This window comes from Mauremys mutica, chromosome 3 (assembly GCF_020497125.1).
Source record: "Mauremys mutica isolate MM-2020 ecotype Southern chromosome 3, ASM2049712v1, whole genome shotgun sequence".
Taxonomy (NCBI): domain Eukaryota; kingdom Metazoa; phylum Chordata; order Testudines; family Geoemydidae; genus Mauremys; species Mauremys mutica.
The window spans coordinates 116,497,323-116,518,869 of NC_059074.1; the positions used below are offsets into that span (position 1 = coordinate 116,497,323).

Here is a 21,547-nt window from a genome sequence, read left to right on the forward strand (position 1 = left end):
GCAATTCAAGAGAATGGTCTGGATGAGAAAGGCTGGTGTCAGATCTATTTATGTCACTTAGCTTGTGGTTTCCATAGTTTAGGAGGTTTAGTTAAAAGATTTTGTGGTTTTGTTTTTAACAGCTGTGCCCAGTGATGGTTTCAGTTTCTTTCTATGATTCCTATACTAGTTCTTACCATCCAGTTCCAGTATCCCTGCCAGTCCTTGTTCTCTAGCTCTCCATAGTCCAATACTAATGCTGATTCAACAGCCAGTCCCATTCCCTAGTTCCAGTCTGGAGGCAGTGCTGGTATCCCAAATCCAACCCTGCGTCCGAGCCACAGCACCCAATCACCTCCTGCTTTTGCCTCCCGTGTCTCGCCATCCCTCAGTTCACTCTTCTCCTCCCGCTAATATCTGCAGAAGGGAAAACCTGCTTCACGGGAACTTATACAGTCCACCTAGGCAGGGCTCCCTTCAATCAAACTTTAGTAGACTTACCAGCTGCCAAAAGTGCCCGTACATCAGAGCTCAGAGCCTCACTTCTTCCTGGCTTCCTCCTGCATTCAATCCCCACATCCAACCCATCTCTAATGATCCAACATCTCTGGGATGTTCTCGGATATAGCTAAGTGTTTAGATCTTAAAACAGTAATTGCTTAATAATGAAATATTTCCAAGCAATTAAAACTAATTGCTAGGCAAGTGGAGGAGAGCCAATCTGTTCCAGTGAAGATGGTTAATATTTGTTTTCATAATCAAAATTCTTGTAACCCACACTGTGCATTCAGGTAGGTCAATATCTGCATATATCTGATTTTTGGTATTTATAGTATATTCTGTTTAAAGCTATATGAGTCCAAAAACTTTTGAGAACATTTTTACACACTGGCTAACTGGAGTGCATCTCCTTCACACCAGAGTATTTGGGTGTATATCTTTAAATGCTAGTTCCTGTGATGGGGATCCATTTAATAAGGAGGATTATTTCTTAAAACTCAGTGGCTTTACAAAGTCATATATACTGAAATGTGCAAATCAAACTATACTGCACATGGCCCAATGGGGAGTTCAAATGCATATCCTGTGCTGAGAAACCTAAGGCTGAAAATTATGCCACTTTGCAGGAAAACAATGTAAGTGTTAATTTTTGATTAACTAGTATGTTAATCATAACTATGCCACCTGCGGTTATGAAATTTTATAGTAAAATATTTTCCTACCTTAGAATATACAGTGAAATTTTCAAACAAATCTCACATTGAGATCAAAAAGTAGAAGCAAGGTAGTTAAAATAAAGCTTACAAATGCGTCCATAACTTTGGAATGATATGAATAATATAAATTTATATTAATTATATTTGGGTATGAAGACTGAGCAGGCATTTCTCTTGAAATCAACAGATAAACAATCTCATCTATAACATGTGGTCCTTTTTACAGTAGGAAATGTACAGTTCATAAATATATAAATAAAAATATATACAGTACATGGTCACACATTCACGTAAGCCATAAAGTGACACATATTAAAAATATATATAAGCAACTATGTTTTATATGTTTGGATCTGTCCAGCTCCACCACTGCCTGCTGAGTGTCATCAGGCAAGTCACTGTCATCCTGTGCCTCAGTTTCTCCATCTGTAAAATGGGGATAATATAATGACCTCATTTGTAAAGCATTTTGTGTTCTACTGATTAAAAGTGCTATATAAGGTCTATTATTATGACTATGAATTCAAGATAAACTTGTACGTTACGTATTCACTACTGTCAAAAATATGTAAGCAGAAAATTGTCCTTTACTGAGTCCTACATTCCATAAGAAAAGTTGAAACTTGATGAGACAGAGTTTCCGCATTGCAGAAGAAATTTATTTGTCACCAACACACATTAAGGGACCCTCTCCAGATGATGTAGAAAAACAGCATCTTGATCTTGTCCATACACAATTAGGAAATGTTTATTGTGTCCATTGACTGGGTGCCTTGAAAATTATTTAAAATTCAGATTTATGCATAATAATTATCCGAGTTGCCACCATTTAAATGGTAATGCAGTCAAAACAAGTGTAAGTACAGATAAAAGTTCTTATTTGTAGTTATCTTGAAGAGACAAGTGGTAGGAGAGAGGATTGTATCCTGTTAGCATTATCATAGCTTTTAAGAAGTTCCTTCCATCAATAGGTTACATGAATAAAATGACCCTGAAGGTCTAGTATCTACAATATGTACATTCCTCTGTGACTTTCAGGTCTTTGTGTGCTCGGTTTACCTCTGACAAAAGATCAGCCATTCTTGGATGTCAATCCATTTCCTCTCTGCTTCAGATAATGTTTGCTTCAGACATGTACAAAGAGGGGGCATATTTTTTTAATTTTTGGGTTCCATTTTATTGGCATGAAATGAGTTTGGAGAGAGGAAATAATGCTTTGGTGAATGGGTTGTTTTCCTTTTAAAAGGGAAGAGATAAGCACTTGGAAAAAACAAAACCTGAAACTGTAGTAGCTTAAAGCATCTGTAGGTAAAGAGGGACAGGGAGGAATCCTGTCACATACTGCAGGTTCCACTGTCCTCAGATAGCGTTTTCAATTAAAGAAAGGTGGTGGATTCATCTATGGCTCCTTGCTATTCCCTTCCGGCACAGCCAGGGCATCCTGCTGCTGATAGATCTCCTGGATCAACATTGTGTTTATATTCTTCCATTCTCTATACTTCCTTGCTGTCAGCTCAGGATCCTCCAGCAATTGGTTAATCATGGCCAGGTCATGCTCTTTACACTAGTAGGAAATCAAGAAGGTTACTAAATATATATATTTTCATACAAACTGTATACCATATTTCCCTTAATAAAAACTGTCTGAACATAAAGATGGCAAATTGCTCATCTTGGCAATGTGATTCCCTTTTTGAGTATGGGAATTTTAAAACATAGTCCATGGCAAAAGTTTCTTCCAATTGAAGTTACGGTTCTGTTTATACCTGGGTATTTAAAATATCCCAGATTTTTCACAAAAGCTCAAGAGAAGAGTTACATGAAGAACTGATCACTTTTCACATCATTTTACAAAAATGCTAAATTTAAAAAAAACTGGTAGCAGCAGCAGCAGCAATTACTGCAATTGAGACACAGTTTTTGACCTTCCAGAAAAACACTCCCTTCCCACATTGTAAATACCCTACTTTAAGTCCTAGACATATTCAATTTAGATGTAATCCGTACTCACATAGGGTAGCTAGCCATCTCATTCTAGTGGCTAGAACACATAGGGAGGTTTACAAGGCTGCTACTACTTAATTAAGTTAATGCACCCAGTTCCTTTAGCTCAGTATGTAGAGGCTCACATTTTTAGGCTCAGAGATCTCAGCTTCAGCCCTCACAGAGGATGTGAGCAGAGACATCAGTACATGGAGAATAAACACCTCAAGGTATAGGGATGGTGCCCCTAGCCTCTGTTTGCCAGAAGCTGGGAATGAGTGACAGGGGATGGATCACTTGATGATTACTTGCTCTGTTCATTCCCTCTGGGGCACCTGGCATTGGCCACTGTCAGAAGACAGGATACTGGGCTAGATGGACCTTTGGTCTGACCCAGTATGGCCGCTCTTATGTTCTTATGTTTTCTATTGCAGAGCTCCATTTTCCTTTTCCAGGTCTACAGTATCTTACTATCCTTTTGTGTGTCCCAGGCATACAGGACTCCTCCAAGTGGTGATACTGGATTTCAACTATGGACACATAGACTTCAACAAAATGTTCTTAGTAATTCTAGAGCTAGGACAAAGGGATCTGAACTGAAATGGTTCTCCACCAATCATCATTTAACTATGCCAGCTCCGGGAAGAAGCCTCAGTTGAGACAAATTAACTGCAAAAGTGACCAATTCTCTCTGGCATATGCTCGGAGCAGGCCTCTGCATGAGATGGAATTCTAGCGTTATAATAAGAAGGGATAAGCAAACACCCATTCTGGATAGAAAAAAATAATAAAAACAATGTATGTGAGGCAGCGGATCCCTACACTGGCCTATGTCAAGCACCTCTCGTCAGCCTCACGCAAGGGTCATTACAGAAGAGATGCAAAAGTAAGACAGAGAAGGTTTCCAGGTCAGAGCTAGGAGGATGAGACAGAGAGTAAGGGGGAAATAAAAGCACGTAAGTGGGCCCCAGGGGCAGCTCTAGGTATTTTGCCGCCCCAAGCACGGCAGGCAGGCTGCCCTCGGCGGCTTGCCTGCAGGAGGTCCCTGGTCCCGTGGATTCGGCGGCACACCTGCGGGAGGTCCGCTGAAGCTGCGGGACCAGCAGACCCTTGCGGCGACCGGCAGAGCACCCTCTCGTGGCTTGCCGCCCCAAGCACGCGCTTGGCGTGCTGGTGCCTGGAGCCACCTCTGGTGGGCCCAGAGCTTTCTTGACCCCAAGAATTATGCACAAAAGTGGTCCTGACCCATAGCCTCAACAGCTTTCCTGGAAGGCCTGACCTCTGTGATCTGTGCTTCTTGAACCAACTGGAGCTGGACAGCTTATTAAAAAGGGCAGATTACTCAGGTTCAACCCTATGTCTAGCTGGCAACCTTTATAAGAGGACAGCAAAAGGCACAAGACAGAGAAATAAAGACAGGTGCTGGTAACATAGAAGAGGGGATTTTTTTTCCCAATGGGGAAATTTTCTTATTTTGTGGATCTTTCTTCCATATCTCTGGAGAAAAGACTAATTTCCCCCATTCATTTAGCACGTGAAACACTCTGCACACAGCTTCCCTCTCTTCCTAGCCATGCGAAGTATGTTTTGCTAATGATATACTGTGGCAGCAGCAATGATTCATTGCTAGAGATGTGGAGTAGCAAGTCCAAACTAAGAATCTCAGTCAGCCTCGGTATGTTCATAAATCACTCTGCTTTAATCACATAAAGGTTTAGTCAAAGCACAGCAAATATGGATCAGATGTAAGACTTCTCTGAGTTCTGTATTTCCAATAGATCATGCAGGGTTAATTATGTCCTGCTTCACAGAATATTAAAAACAAATTACTTTAAAAGCATACTTTTCTACTGATGCACAGTTTGGCATTTTCCTTACTATGAGAATGTGCCTTTCACACTAGCTAATGTAAACACCATTGCTTAAAGAATTCTATTTGTCTCCGTGTGAAATTCTCTAATGCCATATTTATTTTGTCGACACTCCAATCTCCTGGTTTGAATATAGCAGAACCCATATTTTCTGCATTAAGAAGAGCAACCAAGAAAATGACCTTTCCATACTCAACTAGTGTTAGATCAAAACAAAAAAAAGTCTGAAGTTATAAAGAGTGCTATCCACTGTCAGGTCCATAATTTACTCATTTCTTTTCCCAGAGGGATGCGAATCCCTTTAGGAAATAACTCTAAAAATTCTAATAGCACTAAAGCTTTTATCCCCAACTCACCATTATCCCAATCTGAAGATTTAACATTAACATGTGAGCTACCAATCCACTTGGCACTAAGCGGTTCTGTTCTTTCCTTTACTGGTGATACGCATTACACTGGAAAAGCCGTGTAACGTTTTTCTGTCTCTCGGTTTCCTCATCTGTAAAATGTGGATACTATTTATCTATCTTACAAGTGTGTGGGGGGGCTTACTTCATTAATTATGAGATCCTCAGACAGCAGATGCTATAGAAGAATGGATTATTATCCATCTCAGAACAGCTGATTTGGCATTAGTACCAGTGAGAAATCTCTTTATAAATTTCTCCAGAGTAGACATGACTTAAAGCTAAGTAAAAACATTTGAGGTAAGATACTTGGTTCTTACTTCTAGTGACAAGCAAGAGGATGGGGAAGGCAATTTTTTTTAATGTTCATTCAAATCTCTCTATTTACAATTTAATTTTATATTAATAAGTTTTTCTCTCTCTCTCTCTCTCTTCCAGTAGCACCCAGAAACAGGACTAGAAATTCCATGAGACATAAATGAGGCTCTAAGTGATTCCTATCCATCAGAGCATCGCAGAGTCTATCTATCTCTCAGACCCTCCAGGGAATGGTCTGAGAAACCCTCTCATCCTCTGCCCATGGTAAGATTCTAACATGAAAGCAGGATGCCTGTGTTATTAAAACTATTTTAGTTCCAGGAGGCCCTTAAAATAGCTTTAGCACATCCTGTGCATTCTGCAGTAATCCCTTAAGGAAAACTTTCTTGGCTAAGGATCATTTGTTTGTCCATTACCATCAGTGTACTTTTTCTGCTCTCCCTCCTTTGAGGCTGTCCCATTCAGTGCACTCACCAAACACCCACTGAAAGTATGAATTTTACAACTGACTACAATATGATCTCTTATAAATTCCTGACACCTTCTCCAATCAGGCTGGAACTACAGCAAGAACTGAACTATTGCTTCCACTTTCAAATACAGCCACAAAACATAGAGGAAGGAGAAAATGAAACATTATTTCAAAGACTTAACTGAACAACATTCACTTTGAGATTTGAGTGAAGTTAAGGATTGTTTATTTTTCAATTCAAACTGTTTTTCCTCTTTTTAGGCTGGAACTTTACCCCTCGAAACACCTCACCTTTAATGTGCTATTCAGCATTCGGATTTGGTGGAGTTTCTCATTCATGGAGGGGTTTTTGCTCCGTTTGGCGAAGGACTTTCTGAGCTCTTTTTTGGTTGAAGGTCGACGGTCCCCGATGGGAGACAAACTTGCTTGTTCTAATGACTTGTAAAGTCGCTCCATTTCATCTTCGGAGCATTTTGCCTGTTCTATAAAGAAAAGAATAATAATAAATAAGAATGCGACTATGACAGCAAGTTACAGTGATTCTGGATTCAATTAATAGGATTTTAACAAAGTTAAAGTGACTATATTTTCAAAATAAAAACAGATGACAATTTTTCAGTAACAAACATATGACAAAAAAAAAAGTAAGTGCTGATATTGATACTTCCAGCTTCTGTCTCAACAGTGATAAGTCTATTTCTTGAAGTGAAGGGCTATTTTGTATTCTGAATGTCTTTAGTATGTAACTCTGAACAAGTGCTAACAACATTCACTTTGAGCAAAAAGAAGCTTTGATAGAGTCTCATTCAGCTTTTCCCTTCACTCCAAATACTGTTCATCACCTTGAACACATGTTCCACTGGTTTAAGCGCGTAGTGTAGACCAGGCCATTATGAACAAGACATGGGCAGCTTTATCTCCTGCAAATGTAAACAAACTTGTTTGTCTGAGCGATTGGCTGAACAAGAAGTAGGACTAAGTGGACTTGTAGGCTGTAAAGTTTTACATTGTTTTATTTTTGAATGCAGTTTTTTTTTGTACATAACTCTACATTTGTAAGTTCAACTTTCATTATAAAGAGATTACACTACAGTACTTGTATTAAGTGAATTGAAAGATACTATTTCTTTTATTTTTATACTGCAAATATTTATAATAAAAAATAAATATTAAGTGAGCACTGTACACTTTGTATTTTGTGTTACAATTGAAATCAATACATTTGAAATGTGGAAAACATCCAAAAATATTTATATAAATGGTATTCTATTATTGTTTAACAGTGTGATTAATCACAAATAATTTTTTTTAATCACGTGATTAATCGTGATTAATTTTTTTAATCGTGGGATTAATCTCGATTAATTTTTGCACTGGAAAGCCCTAGTAAAAAAGCATTTTCAATATGGGAATCTTGACTGTAGGACTCATTTTGCTGCTAGTTTGACAAGGCCAGAGATTTTTGGTCATCAGCTCATACTACAAGCTACACAGTTTAGGCTCATCTAGCCCACATAATCTCTCAGGAAAAAGGCCTGAGTTTATTGTTTCTTTCGGTGATATTGGGTCCTTTAGCTGGTAGTGGTATAACATTCAACTTTATTTCACTGCTTTTTTTAAAAAAAAAAATGGCCACCTATGTGCCAACTGAATTTTGTTGATCAGAATATTTTATAAACTGAAGTAAATTAAAAAGTGAAATTAATCCTTTCCTTTCATCCTACCAAACTGTCGTTTCTTGTCTGAAGGAACAGGTCCCACCCATCTTCCCCCCACTCCTCCCAACACACACACTCTCTCTCTCCTTTATACAAAAGAGCCTTCACATTATGACTGCCCTAACCTCTCCAAGGAAAGGATTAATTAACACTGCCCAGAGTGATCCATCTTCTTGGCTCTCCACAGTAAATATTTTAAGGAAAAGGTAAATGGAAGCCACCACTGTGTCACAAGCTTCTTTTATATGCCTATGTCGTACAGGTTCTCAAGTGACACTTGCCATTAGAGAGCAGCACTAAGGGAGATCAAAGAATCATAGAGTAGGCTAAGAGCTAAGATTTGATCCTAAGAATATCTTTGTAAGGTTTTCCTATAGCACCCATGACCATAATGTCTAAAGGCCTCATCCTGTATCCACTGAAGTGAATGGGAATCTTTCCATTGACTTCAATGGGCAGTGGCTCAGGCACAAAATGTTGAAGTAGTATAAAAGATCTTTCCCATGGTCTAGAAAATGTTGCTCTCTTTCCCCCTCCCCACAATGCTTTTTAAAACCCTTTGGCTATAGTGAGAAAACTTTAGTTTTATGATACTTTACACATATTTGTGTTTCCAGTGCTCAAGGTGTGTGTGGGTTATCAGGCATTTTGACATTACTTTTCAAATATAAACAGACTGACTGTACCTTGACTGGAACTAAATATAGCTTATGGCTTTGATACAATATTTGGGGGGGGCAGGGAAGCAACTGCTGTATATTTAAAAAGCTACCGGAAACAGAAAAAAAATGCACGTGCTAGGTATAATACACGGCAGTAATATTTCCTGAAAATTGCTGGCTCGCACTGTTTACTTTGGAAGAAGCAGCTGCATTTGTTTCAAAAGTTGATTTCTGCTCATGACAGGATTGGCTTTGGGATTGTAAATGTGCAATTCAATTTCAGAGTGAAGGTAACAATTATCAGGTGTATAAGCAACTCAGGAGACAAAAAAGAAATGGAGTTTTATTTTATTAGCTTCATGCCACAGCCCAAAACACACCAGTTAGGGAGTAAGGTTAAAAAAAAACTAGATAATTTCATGGAGGATAGGTCCATTAATGGCTACTAGCCAGGACTGGTTGGGAAGCAACACCATGTTCTGAGTGTCCCTAAACCTCTGACTGCTAGGAGCTGGGAATGGGCAACAGGGGATGGATCTGACCCAGTATGGCCTTTCTTATGTTCTTACACAAGACTTTCTTTTGGAGCTACTCAATAATGACCACCAATGCACTACAGGGGCCACTGAGGAGCATGAGACATGCCATCCATGAACACACTTCTTCTGATTTCTGCATGCTGACATCTCATAGAGCAAAATGACTATTCTTAACCAAATATAATAATAATAACAAAATAATAACAATAATATTTAATAATCAGCCGGGTATTTTATGTGGCAACACAGAGCACTAATTCCTAGGTCAACCAGACAATTTTCAAACTCTTTTTGATCAATTCCCCTTTCCATCACCTCCACAAAACAATCCAATTGGAAAGATTCTCAACTTGCTACTAAAACACTCACATGGTCGAAGGCCAAAACCAGCTATTTATCTCAGAGCCTGTATGACAAGGAGCTGATGAAAATTCACATTTATTAAATCACTGCATCAATTTGGAGTGGGTAAGGCCAGAAAGGACCATTAGATCATCTAGTCTATCCTCCTAAATCTCACAGGCTATTAAACATCACTCATTTACCATTCCACTGAGCCCAATAACTTGTGTTCTCATCCTACCTGTCTATTTTCTCAATTTAAACCTTATTATACAAGAAGGGAGGATTTCCTTATGGCCAAAAACTCCACATAGCAGCTCCCAAGTAACTCCATGCAGTAGCTCCCAAGTGACTAGGACTTCAAAGGACAGGCAGAATAGGGTGACCAGATGTCTCGATTTTATAGGGACAGTCCTGATATTCAGGGCTTTGTCTTATATAGGTGCCTATTAGCCCCCCCCACCCAATCCCAATTTTTCATACTTGCTATCTGGTCACCCTAGACCAGAATTTTGAATTCCACTTCCAAAGCCTTTCAAAACAGCAGAATTAGAGATTTTTTCCAAAAAAGGTGGGTCAGAGTCAGTAGATTTTACATGGAATGTTAAAATACGAAGCAGTTTCGCTCAGGTGAATAAAAGTAGCATCAGTGTAGAATCTAAATAGAATTTTAGAAAATGGTTTAAAACAGGGCTCTGTTGACCATGGTATGTGGAGCACTGGTGGACTGGTCACATGATGTTCTTTGTTTCCAGTTGCTCATCAACCTGGAGCTGTAACCAAGGAGAAGAGTTGCCACCGGAACAGTTAAAAATAACTAAGTAAATACTTTCCTAATATTTCTCTTTTGTAAACAAATCCTGTAGTTATCAATAGATAACATGCCTGCCTGTCTATAGACCAGAAGATTTCAGATTTGACTCCTGCCTGGCTTGTAGTTCTGACCTCAGCAGCCTGCCTTTTAAGCTCCCCTTCCCCAGAAGCAAAGCCCAATGCTTTGTGGTGATGAAGGTTTTACTTGATGCTTTATATTCAATGCTATGCAATTGCAAAATGTGAGACATGATCCAGGTGGCTATAAATAGCAAAGGAGTTGTCCACAAGACATTCACTTTTCGGATGTGGTCCATGCCTTTGAAATGCCTCATTTTAATGTGTCAATTAGGTGTTTCAACAAGACCAATAAACAATTTGTGATAATAAAAAATACTTAGCACTTGGACAGTGCTTATCAACTTTGAAGTGTTTCACAAGCATTTTATCATGTCAGAAAACAAGACGACACTAATTGTAGTTTTGTTTCCATAAAAATATTAGGGAAAAAATTAAGGTTGGATGGTTGTGATAAAGTAAGCACTGACCCAAACCTTGACCTGGAACTGAACGTTTTCTGAGGTTCAAATCATAGGCGCTGACTCCATGGATGCTCTGGGGCTGGAGCACCCACGGAAAGAACAATAGTGCGTGCTCAGCACCTACACGCGGGCCCTGCTGATCAGCTGTTCAGCAGCGGGCAGGAGGTGCTGGGGTGGGAGGCGGAGGAGCAGGGACAGGAAGAGGCGGAGTGAGGGTGGGGCATTGAGGGAAGGGGTGGAGTGAGAGTCGAGCATCTCTGGGGAAATCTGAAAGTTGGTGACTCCGGTTCAAATAATGTGATGTAGTCACAACTTATTTTCTATCTTTCAGCTTAGTGCTTCTGGTCCATCCATGACTGGAAACAAAGTACTGATACAGAATATCACAAGAGCAACTCAGTATTTCTATTCCAAACAGAAGCAGGAAGCATAAGAAATCTCACAAGGAAGCCAATTCTCATCAGCTTTGTGAGCAGATGTTTTAGGGCCCAGTGTATTCAATAGTTCATATAAAACTTGAGCAACCTTAGGGTGTATTATTGTATCATTGCAATATGTTTACTTTGGGTCAGATAGCGAAAGGATACGCAGACAGTACACATCACTCAGTCTCCCATATCTGAGTGAAAAACCAATAGGTCGTCTATATTGGGACACCCAAAGGGGGATTGCTCTGAAGATGTACAGTAGAACCTCAGAATTATGAACACCTCAGGAATGGAGGTTGTTTGTAACGCTGAAATATTCATAGCTCTGAACAAATTGTTATGGTTGTCCTTTCAAAAGTTTACATCTGAACATAGACTTAGTACAGCTTTGAAACTTTACTACGCAGAAGAAAAATACTGCTTTTAACCATCTTAATTTAAAAGAAACAAGCACAGAAACAGTTTCCTTACTTTGGCTTGCCTTACCCTGGCAAATCTTTCTTTTTAAGCTTTCCCTTTATTTTTTAAGTAGTTTACATTTAAGACAGTATTGTATTTGCCTTTTTTTTTTCTTGTCTTTGCTGCTGCCTGATTGTGTACTTCCGGTTCCAAATGAGGTGTGCGGTTGACCCGTCAGTTTGTAACTCTGGTGTTCATAACCCTGAGGTTCTACTGTAGCAGCAAGGTGCTGAAGAGTTTGGGTAGGCGAGCTGTCTCTAGAACCTCTCTGATCTTCATCCTTCCAACTGGCTCATCTAGCCAAATTCAGGTCAAGTTGTTATTCATCTCTAGCAACTTATTTCATAACTCATCACAAATTAGTATTTTCTCTACCCCTGCCCTTCAGAATATGTGTATTCTCTCTAAACCATGCAAGAAAAGCCATATAAATGCAACTGCAGCACTTCTTTATCTCATCCAAATTTTTCAGTTCAGAAGTGATTGATACAAACATGCTCATTTTCTCCCAGGAGCTGCAGAGGGACTGGGAATAAAGTGAAATAGTGAAGATTAATAGAGAAGAAATACAGCTGGTATGTACTTTTCCATTTGTCTGGCATCATTAGCTAAAGGCTTCTAAATTGTAGGAGGTTACTGATGATCAGACCACACTGATCAGTTTTACAGCATCTTTCAAGCAAGGATCCTCCAGTAGTTTACAAACATTGGTATGTTAAACCTCACAACACTTCTGAAGACATTATGTCTGCTACATAGGTGAATAAATTGAGGCCGAAAGAGATTGTGACTTGCCCATTGCTACAGAGGGAGGAAGTGGCAGAAAAGGGAACAGAACTGAGACACTAAACTACTTGTTCTCCATTCCCCTAAATACCAGATCACACATCTTGCCAATAATGTCAGATAGACAAACCAAGTAATCTATCTGCTGCATCCTCATTCTCCTCTGCTGCGCACAGCTATTGCTTGTGACCAGGGCCAGATTAACGCAAGGGCTTTAGGGGCTGCAGCCCAGGGTCTCAGGCTAAGGCAACAGGCCTGCCAACAGGGGAGGGGGACAATTGCCCGGAGGCCTGGGTGATTTAAAAGAGCCCAGGGCCCCAGCTGCCACCAGTGGTGCAGCGGGGCTAAGGCATGCTTCCTGCCTGCCCTCGCTCCTTGCCGCTCCTGGAATCGGCCGGCACGTTCCTGCAGCCCCGGGACATGGGGGAGGGTGTCTCTGCACACTGTCCCCGCCCCAAGCGCCAACTTCGCAGCTCCCATTGCCCAGAAACTGCGTCCAATGGGAGCTGTGGGGGTGGTGCCTGAGGGCAATGACATGCCGCAGAGACCCCCTGTAGCCCCCCTCCTAAGAGCTGCTGCCAGAGGGGTGTGCTGGTTGCTTTTGGAAGCTACCCAACGTAAGGGGCAACCCCTGGTGCCCTCCTGAACCCCCACCTCCTGCCCCAGCCTAGAACCCCCACACACACCCTCCCTCCCAGAGACCACACCCTCTCCTGCACCCAAACTCCCTCCCGGGGCCTGCATCCCCTTGGACAAGGCACCACAAAATCTAATAGCCTCAGGCCCACAGGATAGTTAATCCGGTCCTGCTTGTGGCTATCACAATGCCCCGACTTCTGACTGTACCAAATATTTTGGTGTCAAGGTTCACAGAAGAGAAAAGAGATCAGAGGGAGAAATGGAAAAAACAAACCAAAAAAAAAAAAACTCTGCACCTCCATCTTATGGCTCCCTTTCTCTCTCTCATATCTTGTCTCCTTTCCCAGTTATGTCTGTGGGATTCCACTGTCTGTTTTTTATGGTAATAGAAGACATGGAACCTGTGGTTAAGAGGGAACCAGGGAGACTCAAAATCTTATTGTTCATTTTTTTAAAAAAGTCCGGTTTCAAGATTTTGATGATGTCCCTGGGAAGTTAATTACAGCTCCCTCAAACCCACAGACAAAAGAAACTGGGAAATAATTGACTTACGAGCATAGGGTAAACATACTAGTCCCAGTGAATGGAGAGCTGCAAAACTCAACTCTGTGAAAGGGAGTGACAGAAGAAACAAACATTAAATACCAGGCCATTTACCCCACTTGTACTTTGGGTTCAGAACTGAATCAATTTCTCAAGAACTGAGACCTGACAAGGAGTTGCACAGTTAAAAGCTCATTTGCAAGGTTCTGAAAAATGTATAGGTAAATCTTCACTTTAAAACATTGATCCTTTTCTACATCTATCAGAATTATCATCAAAATAAAGCTAAGGTTAGCCACGTCCATCTACAGGGCTACCTTCCACATGCAATACCAGTGTCTCTCCTGAAGCAGAACTCCACCAAGAGAACTCTGTTGGTTAGCTACAGCCAGAATCTTACCCCTTTATACAGTCAGAGCAGGAAAAGGGGGTCGAGGCATACTAGAGAATCTGGCCCATGGCATTAGCAGCAGAAATGGGTTAAACCAAGGGAAGAGAATGTCAACTCTGAAAACCAGGAACTGTTCAGATCCAGATCTCATTAACAAATTCCTTCCCACAGAGCCACCCCTGCCAAAGTTCAAGGAGTTTGAAGAACAGGCGCCAGTTTTGCACCATCTCTAGTTATGAGCATGTGACAGATCATCAGATGTTTCTGGCTAAAATGAAACAACAGAATAACCAGCATGAGAATCATTCGCCGGAAGAATTTTTGCCTTAAGCTTTAGGCCATTAACCTCAGCTGGCCGTAAATCCTCAGGAAGAAGGATGTTATTGCTGTTGTAGAAGAAACCTATATAAATATAAATAAATGTTCCCATTCTCTTGTAGCAATGTTTCAATATCTTCTGCTTCCTTTCTTTCTTTGTTGTTGTTGTTATTTGTGGTGATGGTCATGATCAGGCAATTTGATCCAACAGTTGCCAAAAGAAATAAAAATTATAGGGATTGGTAATTGAGTGCATCTTGCTGCCAGGGAGAAGGTAAGAGAAACCCCTGGATACAGAGCACGTAGTCAGATACTTGTTTATATTCTTAACTGACTGGTGTTTATTTCTCTGTTTCTTTATGCCAGACAGAGTTTTAATTCCTTTGTCTTATGTGCAGCAGGCAACAATCCTGCAATATTAATTTCTATAAAAAGCAAATGATTGAAATAGGAAGTTGATTCTGAGTGAGAAACCTGTTACATCTCTCTACAGAAAATAGTCCCCTCCATCTTCCCTCTTATCTAGGGTTTTGTACCACACTCATATTTACAATATCTGAACCTTCCTCAAAATACAGAGCAGTGGATTTAATACTACTAATAATATTTAAAAATGCTGTGCAAGTCTCAAAACATTCAGCATTTCAGTTTGAATAATAACTCGAGTCTGAACATTTAACTGAATCCTTTGCTTCTCTTAAGGACATAGCCATTTTAAAAAGTGAGAATGGGTTTGTTTCATTTCTGTTTTCCTGTGTCCATGTAACTCTTAATCATGATATTTACTATGACCCAGTGCATGTTTTTGGGTCTACTGAATTCTATCTCCAAAGGTGTATCACATAGTAGGGACTCTGCTGGTGTAGCTGGGATTGTATTTCAAAAATTTACCGTTGCTTGTTCCTATTCTTATCAGCTCATTATTATACAGTTGGTTTTCTTTGCAGCAGAACATTTTTTTAAAAAACTGGTGTTGCTGTGTTTCTTTTTCTCTTGCAAATATATCAGCAAAATTCCTTGTTTAGTTTTGAACATTCCCCCAGGTTTAAAGTAACTGTTTAAATCTGTTTTTATCCCAGTTTTTTTCTTCACATATATAGTCATCCATGGCACACATAAGCCTAATAGCAAATGGCAAAACATCAGGCTAAACTCAGCTGAAGACAAAGAAACAGTGTTTATACAACTAACCTGATGTTGGGGTTTGCAATTGGAAGGTCTCATTTTGGGTTATGGAATCCTTTACCCACCAGGCCCCTTCTTTACTGCATAGCCCTTCCACAAAGTCAGAGATACTCCTCCCTCCCCGTAGGTCAGGATTTTCCCTATGTAGATCCTTTTGCCTGGCTGTTGATAACCAAAAAATTCATCACTTCTGGCAACCTTTCACCTAGGTCCTACATGCCACCATGATAGAAATTCCATTCTGGTACCTCCCTTTGCCAAAGAGCCTCAAAGTAGATTGTGTGACAGGTTATTTCTCTCCCCTCAAGAGTGAAAAGGGAGGCGTGTGCATGGAGCTGAATGTTTCAAAGCCAGAATATTCATCAACTCTATAATTGTTCTGGTCACAATGGTTCAGGCCATTAGGCAATAGGAGTATTGGGCCTTCAAGGAGCAGCAATATAAACTGGCACCTTGCCCCTTACATCCTATCTCAGAGGCAGAGGGGTATGTAAGAGCAGGCGTGCAGTACATGTACAGGGAAGAACCAATACTCGTTGCATTAACAAATCTTCAAGCCATGGTATATTTGTTGCACTGATTAAAACAATCCTTTCATTCTGTTGTTGCTTGCTCTGAATAGAGTATTTTTACATCTGGCTTGCCTGTGCTTTGCTAATGTACCCACAGGGTTCAGACACATCCCTATTAGCTATCTGGAGTGGGAAGGTCCTGCTTGATGAACCTCAGAACCAGCATTATATTCTTTCCAATATTCTCATCTCAAGCTGAATCCCTGATTTTCTCAAATCTCATAGCTGAAACACCATGAAATTTATCTGCCACTGAGACTTCACTCTCCCCCCCCCCCCACAAATCTGCTACAATAAAAAGCTTTCACTCACCACCACCACCCTCCCCACCACCACCACTCCCAACCAAATAAAGGCGAGAAAGACGTGTACAGTATGTAAGTGGATTACTCGGTAGTGGGTTATGATGCACACAAGCAAATACGGAGGTTATTCAGTTTCCATAGTGACTACTCTGTTGAAGTTATCTATTTCTGGAGTTCCATCATAGAACATCAATAGCTAGGGATCAGTTTACAAGCACTCTGCCTTTTTTGACAGCTGGCAGCTAGACAATGCAGGAGGAGGAAACGTTACTTTTCTCCAAAATACATTCAGCCATTTTAAACCAGTGTACCAATAGGACCTTTATAACTTCACATGACAATTATACCAAAAGGTTCACAGATTTTCTTCAGTGTTTTTTGTGGTTGGTATTGTGTTATCTTAGTAAGATTTGCTTCTGAAAAATTGTATTCCTAGTTTATTATATATTCTTGTGCCTATCCATTATCATGCTAAATCTTAGAGACAAGGTGGGTGAGGTAATTTCTTTTATTGGACCAACTTTTGTTGGTAAAAAAGACAAGCTGATCCAATAAAAGATATTACCTCGCCCACTTTGTCTCTCTAATATCCTGGAACCAACATGGCTACAATGTTACTGTATACACTAAATCTTAGTAATACAAGTAATTGTCAAAACAACTGATTATATCACAGTAGAGTATACTATGTATAAAAAGGTACAGCTACAAAAATTTGAATAGCAACCTCTGAGCAATTGTGGCAGTCCTCTCCCAGAGTCATGGAACCAAGCAATTACTGTACCCCATCACCTACTATTTAAGGAAGCTTAACCCTGCCTGAGCAAAATTGAGATCTTGGACAAAGAGCTCTTGGCAATTAACACTGCCTTTGAACAGTGATGTCACTACTTGGAAGGGGTCCATCATCCAGTGCATGTATTTACTGAGCTCGAGAACCACAAGTACAGTGCAGGGCCAAGGCCATAAACCAACGAAAACTCCAGTGGGCCCTATTCTTTTCCCAGTTCAACTTCACCTTGGCCTATCTCCCTGGAACTAGAAACAGCAAGGCTGACACTTTGTCCCAAAAGGTATGGCTCTAACCCACAAGGCTCTAGTCCAGAACCAGCCCACATTCTCAAGTCCAATAATTTACTTTATATGACCCACTGTCAGGACCTGCTGATGCTCATCCACTCTGCCTCTGTCTCTGGAGTTCCACCAGACGAGATGGCCAATACTGACCAAGAAACACATGACACCCAGGAGGGGATCATGTTTGTCAGGGACCACATCTATGTTCCCCCTCGACCTGCAAGAGTGGTTTTTCTTCAACTGTGCCAAGACTCCACCCAGGAAGGACACTTGGGGTGACATAAAACACAACAATTAACATCCAGTACTTCTGGTGGCCCTGTATGCACCCCACAATAGGGATCTTTGTTGCTTACTGCCAGGCATGTGCCTGCACCATGATCCCATGCCAGAAAGCCTGTGATCTCCTCCGACCTCTGGACACCCCATCTCAGCCCTGGACTTTGTGGTAAAACTATCAGAAGCCAGTGGTCTCATGACCATTCTGACAATGGTGGATTGCTTTTCCAAAATGGCCCACTTCATTTCCTGCTTTGGTTTACCCTTTGCAGGGGAAACCAGCCACAATGCAGTCTATCTTAATGGACTCCCAGATCACATCACCTCTGACCAGGGGCTCCAGTTCACTTCCTGCTTCTGGCACTAGGCCCTATGTCTATTAGGGGTCAATGTGCACCTGTCCTCTGTCTACCATCCTCAGTCAAATGGCCAAATGGAAAGAATCAACCAGATCCTAGAACAATACCTATGATACTACACCAACCATCAGCAGGATGACTGGTCTACACTATTACCATATGCAGAGTTCTTGTATAATAATGCAGACCATGCAACCATAGGCCACAGCCCCTTCTTTGTCAACTATGGGTACCATCCCTGACTTCACCCACAACTATCAACATCCTCACACCCCTTCATTGGCGTTGGACCTAATACAATACATCTATCACATCCAAGAAGAGATGAAGGAGGACTACAAAAGGCACATGGACCAGCATAAACATTAAGGCTCTACCTACTCTGTAGGACAAAAGCTATGAATTTCTATAGACAGACAAAGACTATCGGAAACTAGACCACTGGTTCCTTGGCCCATATCGGATTTGTCACCAAATCCATCTGGTCATCTTTGAGCTCCAACTCCCTCAGTCCCTTGAGTCTACCTTGTACTCCATGTCTCACTCATAAAACCCTACACTGAGAACACATTCCCTCATAGACTCCAGTCACTCCTACCAGTACAAGTACAAGATCAGGAGGAATATATTGTCCACAAAGTCCTCAATTCCAAAGTCAAGCAGTGTAAGATGTGGTACCTGATTGACTAGGAAGGTTATGGCCCAGAGGAATGCACTTGAGAGCCAGCTGAGAACATTCATGCTCCTGCCCTGATTTAGATCTTCCATAGGAGCCACCCTGAGAAACCTAGACCTGTGTCTCCCAGAGGGCACCCCTAGAAGAGGGGATGATGTCATAACCCACAGGCCTTGAATCTTGGCCCACAGGGTTCACAGGAGCAACCACACTCCAATCCTCCGCTTGGCAGATTGCTGACAACTGCTTACCCAGGACTCATGAAGCCCAGCCCCTGTTTGAGGCTCCACCCCTGAAGTCCTATTGACAGAGTCCCACTGGCCTGACTTAAGCCAGCAGCAGGAACAGGAAGGTGTCTGAACAACTGAGATCCACCCTGCTCTGGGCTGTGTGCTTCCCACTCTCACTCCCCCAGCTTGACTTCCTGGCATTCCAACTCAGCTTGACTCCTGGCATCTGACTTGTGGTTCTGATCTCAGGTTTGTCTTCTTCATCTGATCTCCCAGTATCCTGACCTGGCCTGACTCTTGACTCCTGTCTCGTGACTGTGGACACTAGCTCTGACCACTAGATCTGGCTGCCCACAACCCAGCCATGACAGAAGTTTATATACTCAATGCACTGTACAGACATTCTCTCATCAATCACACTCCACTGGCAAGTTATTCAAAGAAAAATTAAAAATAAGAGAGGAAAATGCAGAATTCGTGTTGTATAGTCCTGCAGAGAGATGCCTCTCCAATATGCTCACCTTTGGATAGTGTCTTTGTTCCTATCAAATCTTCTGGCACAGTTAGGCGATCCCTGCTGCTGTCTGATGAAGTTGTGTTTTCACTTAATAAAGAGTTCTGAGATCCATTATTAGATTTGAGAAGCCGACTTTCTGCCATTTCACTACAGTCTGCCATTGGATGATCATCAGCATGAATCTGGACACAGAAGGATAAAGGCTGATCAACCTCTTCCGTGTTAACTATGTCAAGCCAAGACTGTCTCTCTGGAGGAGCCATTTTGGCTAGCAAGGAAGATGAGGAATCTTGTGACTTCATGGTGCTTTCCAGGGAGGAGAGAGAACAGGATGCTTCACTTGATAGTGGCGAGATCAATAAGGACTGCTGTTGAGCCTGTTTTCCGGAACAAATTGAGAGAGAAAAATAATTACCCAACCACTCCAACCGCTCCTTTTCTTATTATAATGACCCATGAAACAGAAGATAGCTAATATATATATATATAATTTTGCACCGTTTCCCACATTTTCAAAGTATGCAAAGAAGTGCATAGTTACAAATCAACAACTTCTCCCCATGCACACTTTCACACACCCCAGAGTGCACATTTTCTTTTGAAAATGTGGGCATATGGCTTTCAAATATCAGCTAAGGTCTTGTCTATACCAGAGACCTGTTCTGCTTAAAGCCATTGGTTGCCAGTCATTAGGAGTGCAGCAATGGTGCAAACTCCAGTGTAGACCTGCACATCCACTATTTGCACTAGTGAGACTTACCCCAGTTTCAAACTGGCAAAAACTCCACCAGTGGAATGCTTATGTTTTGGATTTGGTCTTCTTGGTACCTCAAACTTCAATAGATTTTAGTTCACCCAGCTTTAATGATCTGTGTTCTGGTGACTACAGGTGTCTGTCCTACATGTGTCTCAGGCCTTGTCTACACTAGGCAGTTGCACGAGTGCAGCTATACTCATAGCTGGCCACCAATGGCAAAAATCAGGTCAAAACCCCATTGTATACTAGGCCTGAGGTACAACAGGCAAGGTCCTTCACAAGAAGCTCTTTAAGAAAGTAAGTAGTCATGGGTGAAAGACAAAATATTGTTACGACTCAAAAACTGCCTAAGACAGAAAACAAAGAGTAAGAATAAATGGTCAATGTCCATCATGGAAAAAGGTCAACAGTGGAGTGCCTTCAGGTTCAGTATTAGGTATAGTGGTGTTTAATATATTTATTAATGAACTAAAAAAAGGCAAATGGGGGGGAGAAACAGTGAGGTAGCAAAATTTGCAGAGGACAAAGTTATTTAAGTTAGCCATACCCAGAGAACACAGAAGAATTTCAAAGGGACTTCACCACAATAGGTGAACAGGCAACATGATAGAGGATGAAAGGGAATGTTGATAAATGCAAAGTAAATTAAGAGACCTTTATGGAAGCATATTATCCCATATCTGCCAACTGTGGGGTTCTTACACCTTTCTCTGAAGCATTTGGTACTGACCACTGTCAGAGACTCGATGGGTCACAGCACTGAGTCAGTATGGCAATTCCTATGTGGGATGGGGTGTTCACCCCACACCAGAAAGGATGGGCTTAAAAGCAGCCAATCAGGGTCCAGTGTGCTTACATAAAGGGAAATGCAGGGCCTGAGACATTCAGTTGCTGCAGGGAGCCCAAGGAGAGAGGACTATATTCTTAGTGGGCTGCAGGAAGGTAGCATTTTGAGCAGAACAGTTGCTGTCAGGGACCAGGGGAACAAGTGGGAGCTCCTGGCTGGCTGCTGGGACATGCTAGCTGTAGGCCCTGAGAAGAGGGTGAAGAAGGTGCTGGGACTGTGGGGAAGTGGCTCAGGGAATTGAAGCAGTATTCCCAGAGCAGTTAAGCAGGAAGCTTCTATCTATAGGGTCCCTGGGCCAGGACCCAGAATAGTGGGT

At 41.4% G+C, this 21,547-nt stretch overlaps 1 protein-coding gene across 4 annotated transcripts in view; it reads right to left on the reverse strand.

The window, feature by feature from the left end:
* Window positions 1-1,347: 1,347 nt before the first annotated feature.
* The window catches only part of IPCEF1 (interaction protein for cytohesin exchange factors 1), a 76,763-nt gene continuing 56,563 nt past the window's right edge, over window positions 1,348-21,547 (reverse strand). For all 4 annotated transcript variants that reach the window (XM_045009413.1, XM_045009411.1, XM_045009414.1 and 1 more), the window contains 3 exons: window positions 19,632-20,004; window positions 6,539-6,729; window positions 1,348-2,760 (listed from right to left, as the gene is read on the reverse strand). In XM_045009413.1, the coding sequence (XP_044865348.1) occupies window positions 2,596-2,760; window positions 6,539-6,729; window positions 19,632-20,004 (729 nt within the window). In that variant the 3' untranslated portion in view covers window positions 1,348-2,595. The remainder of the gene's footprint in view (window positions 2,761-6,538; window positions 6,730-19,631; window positions 20,005-21,547) is intronic.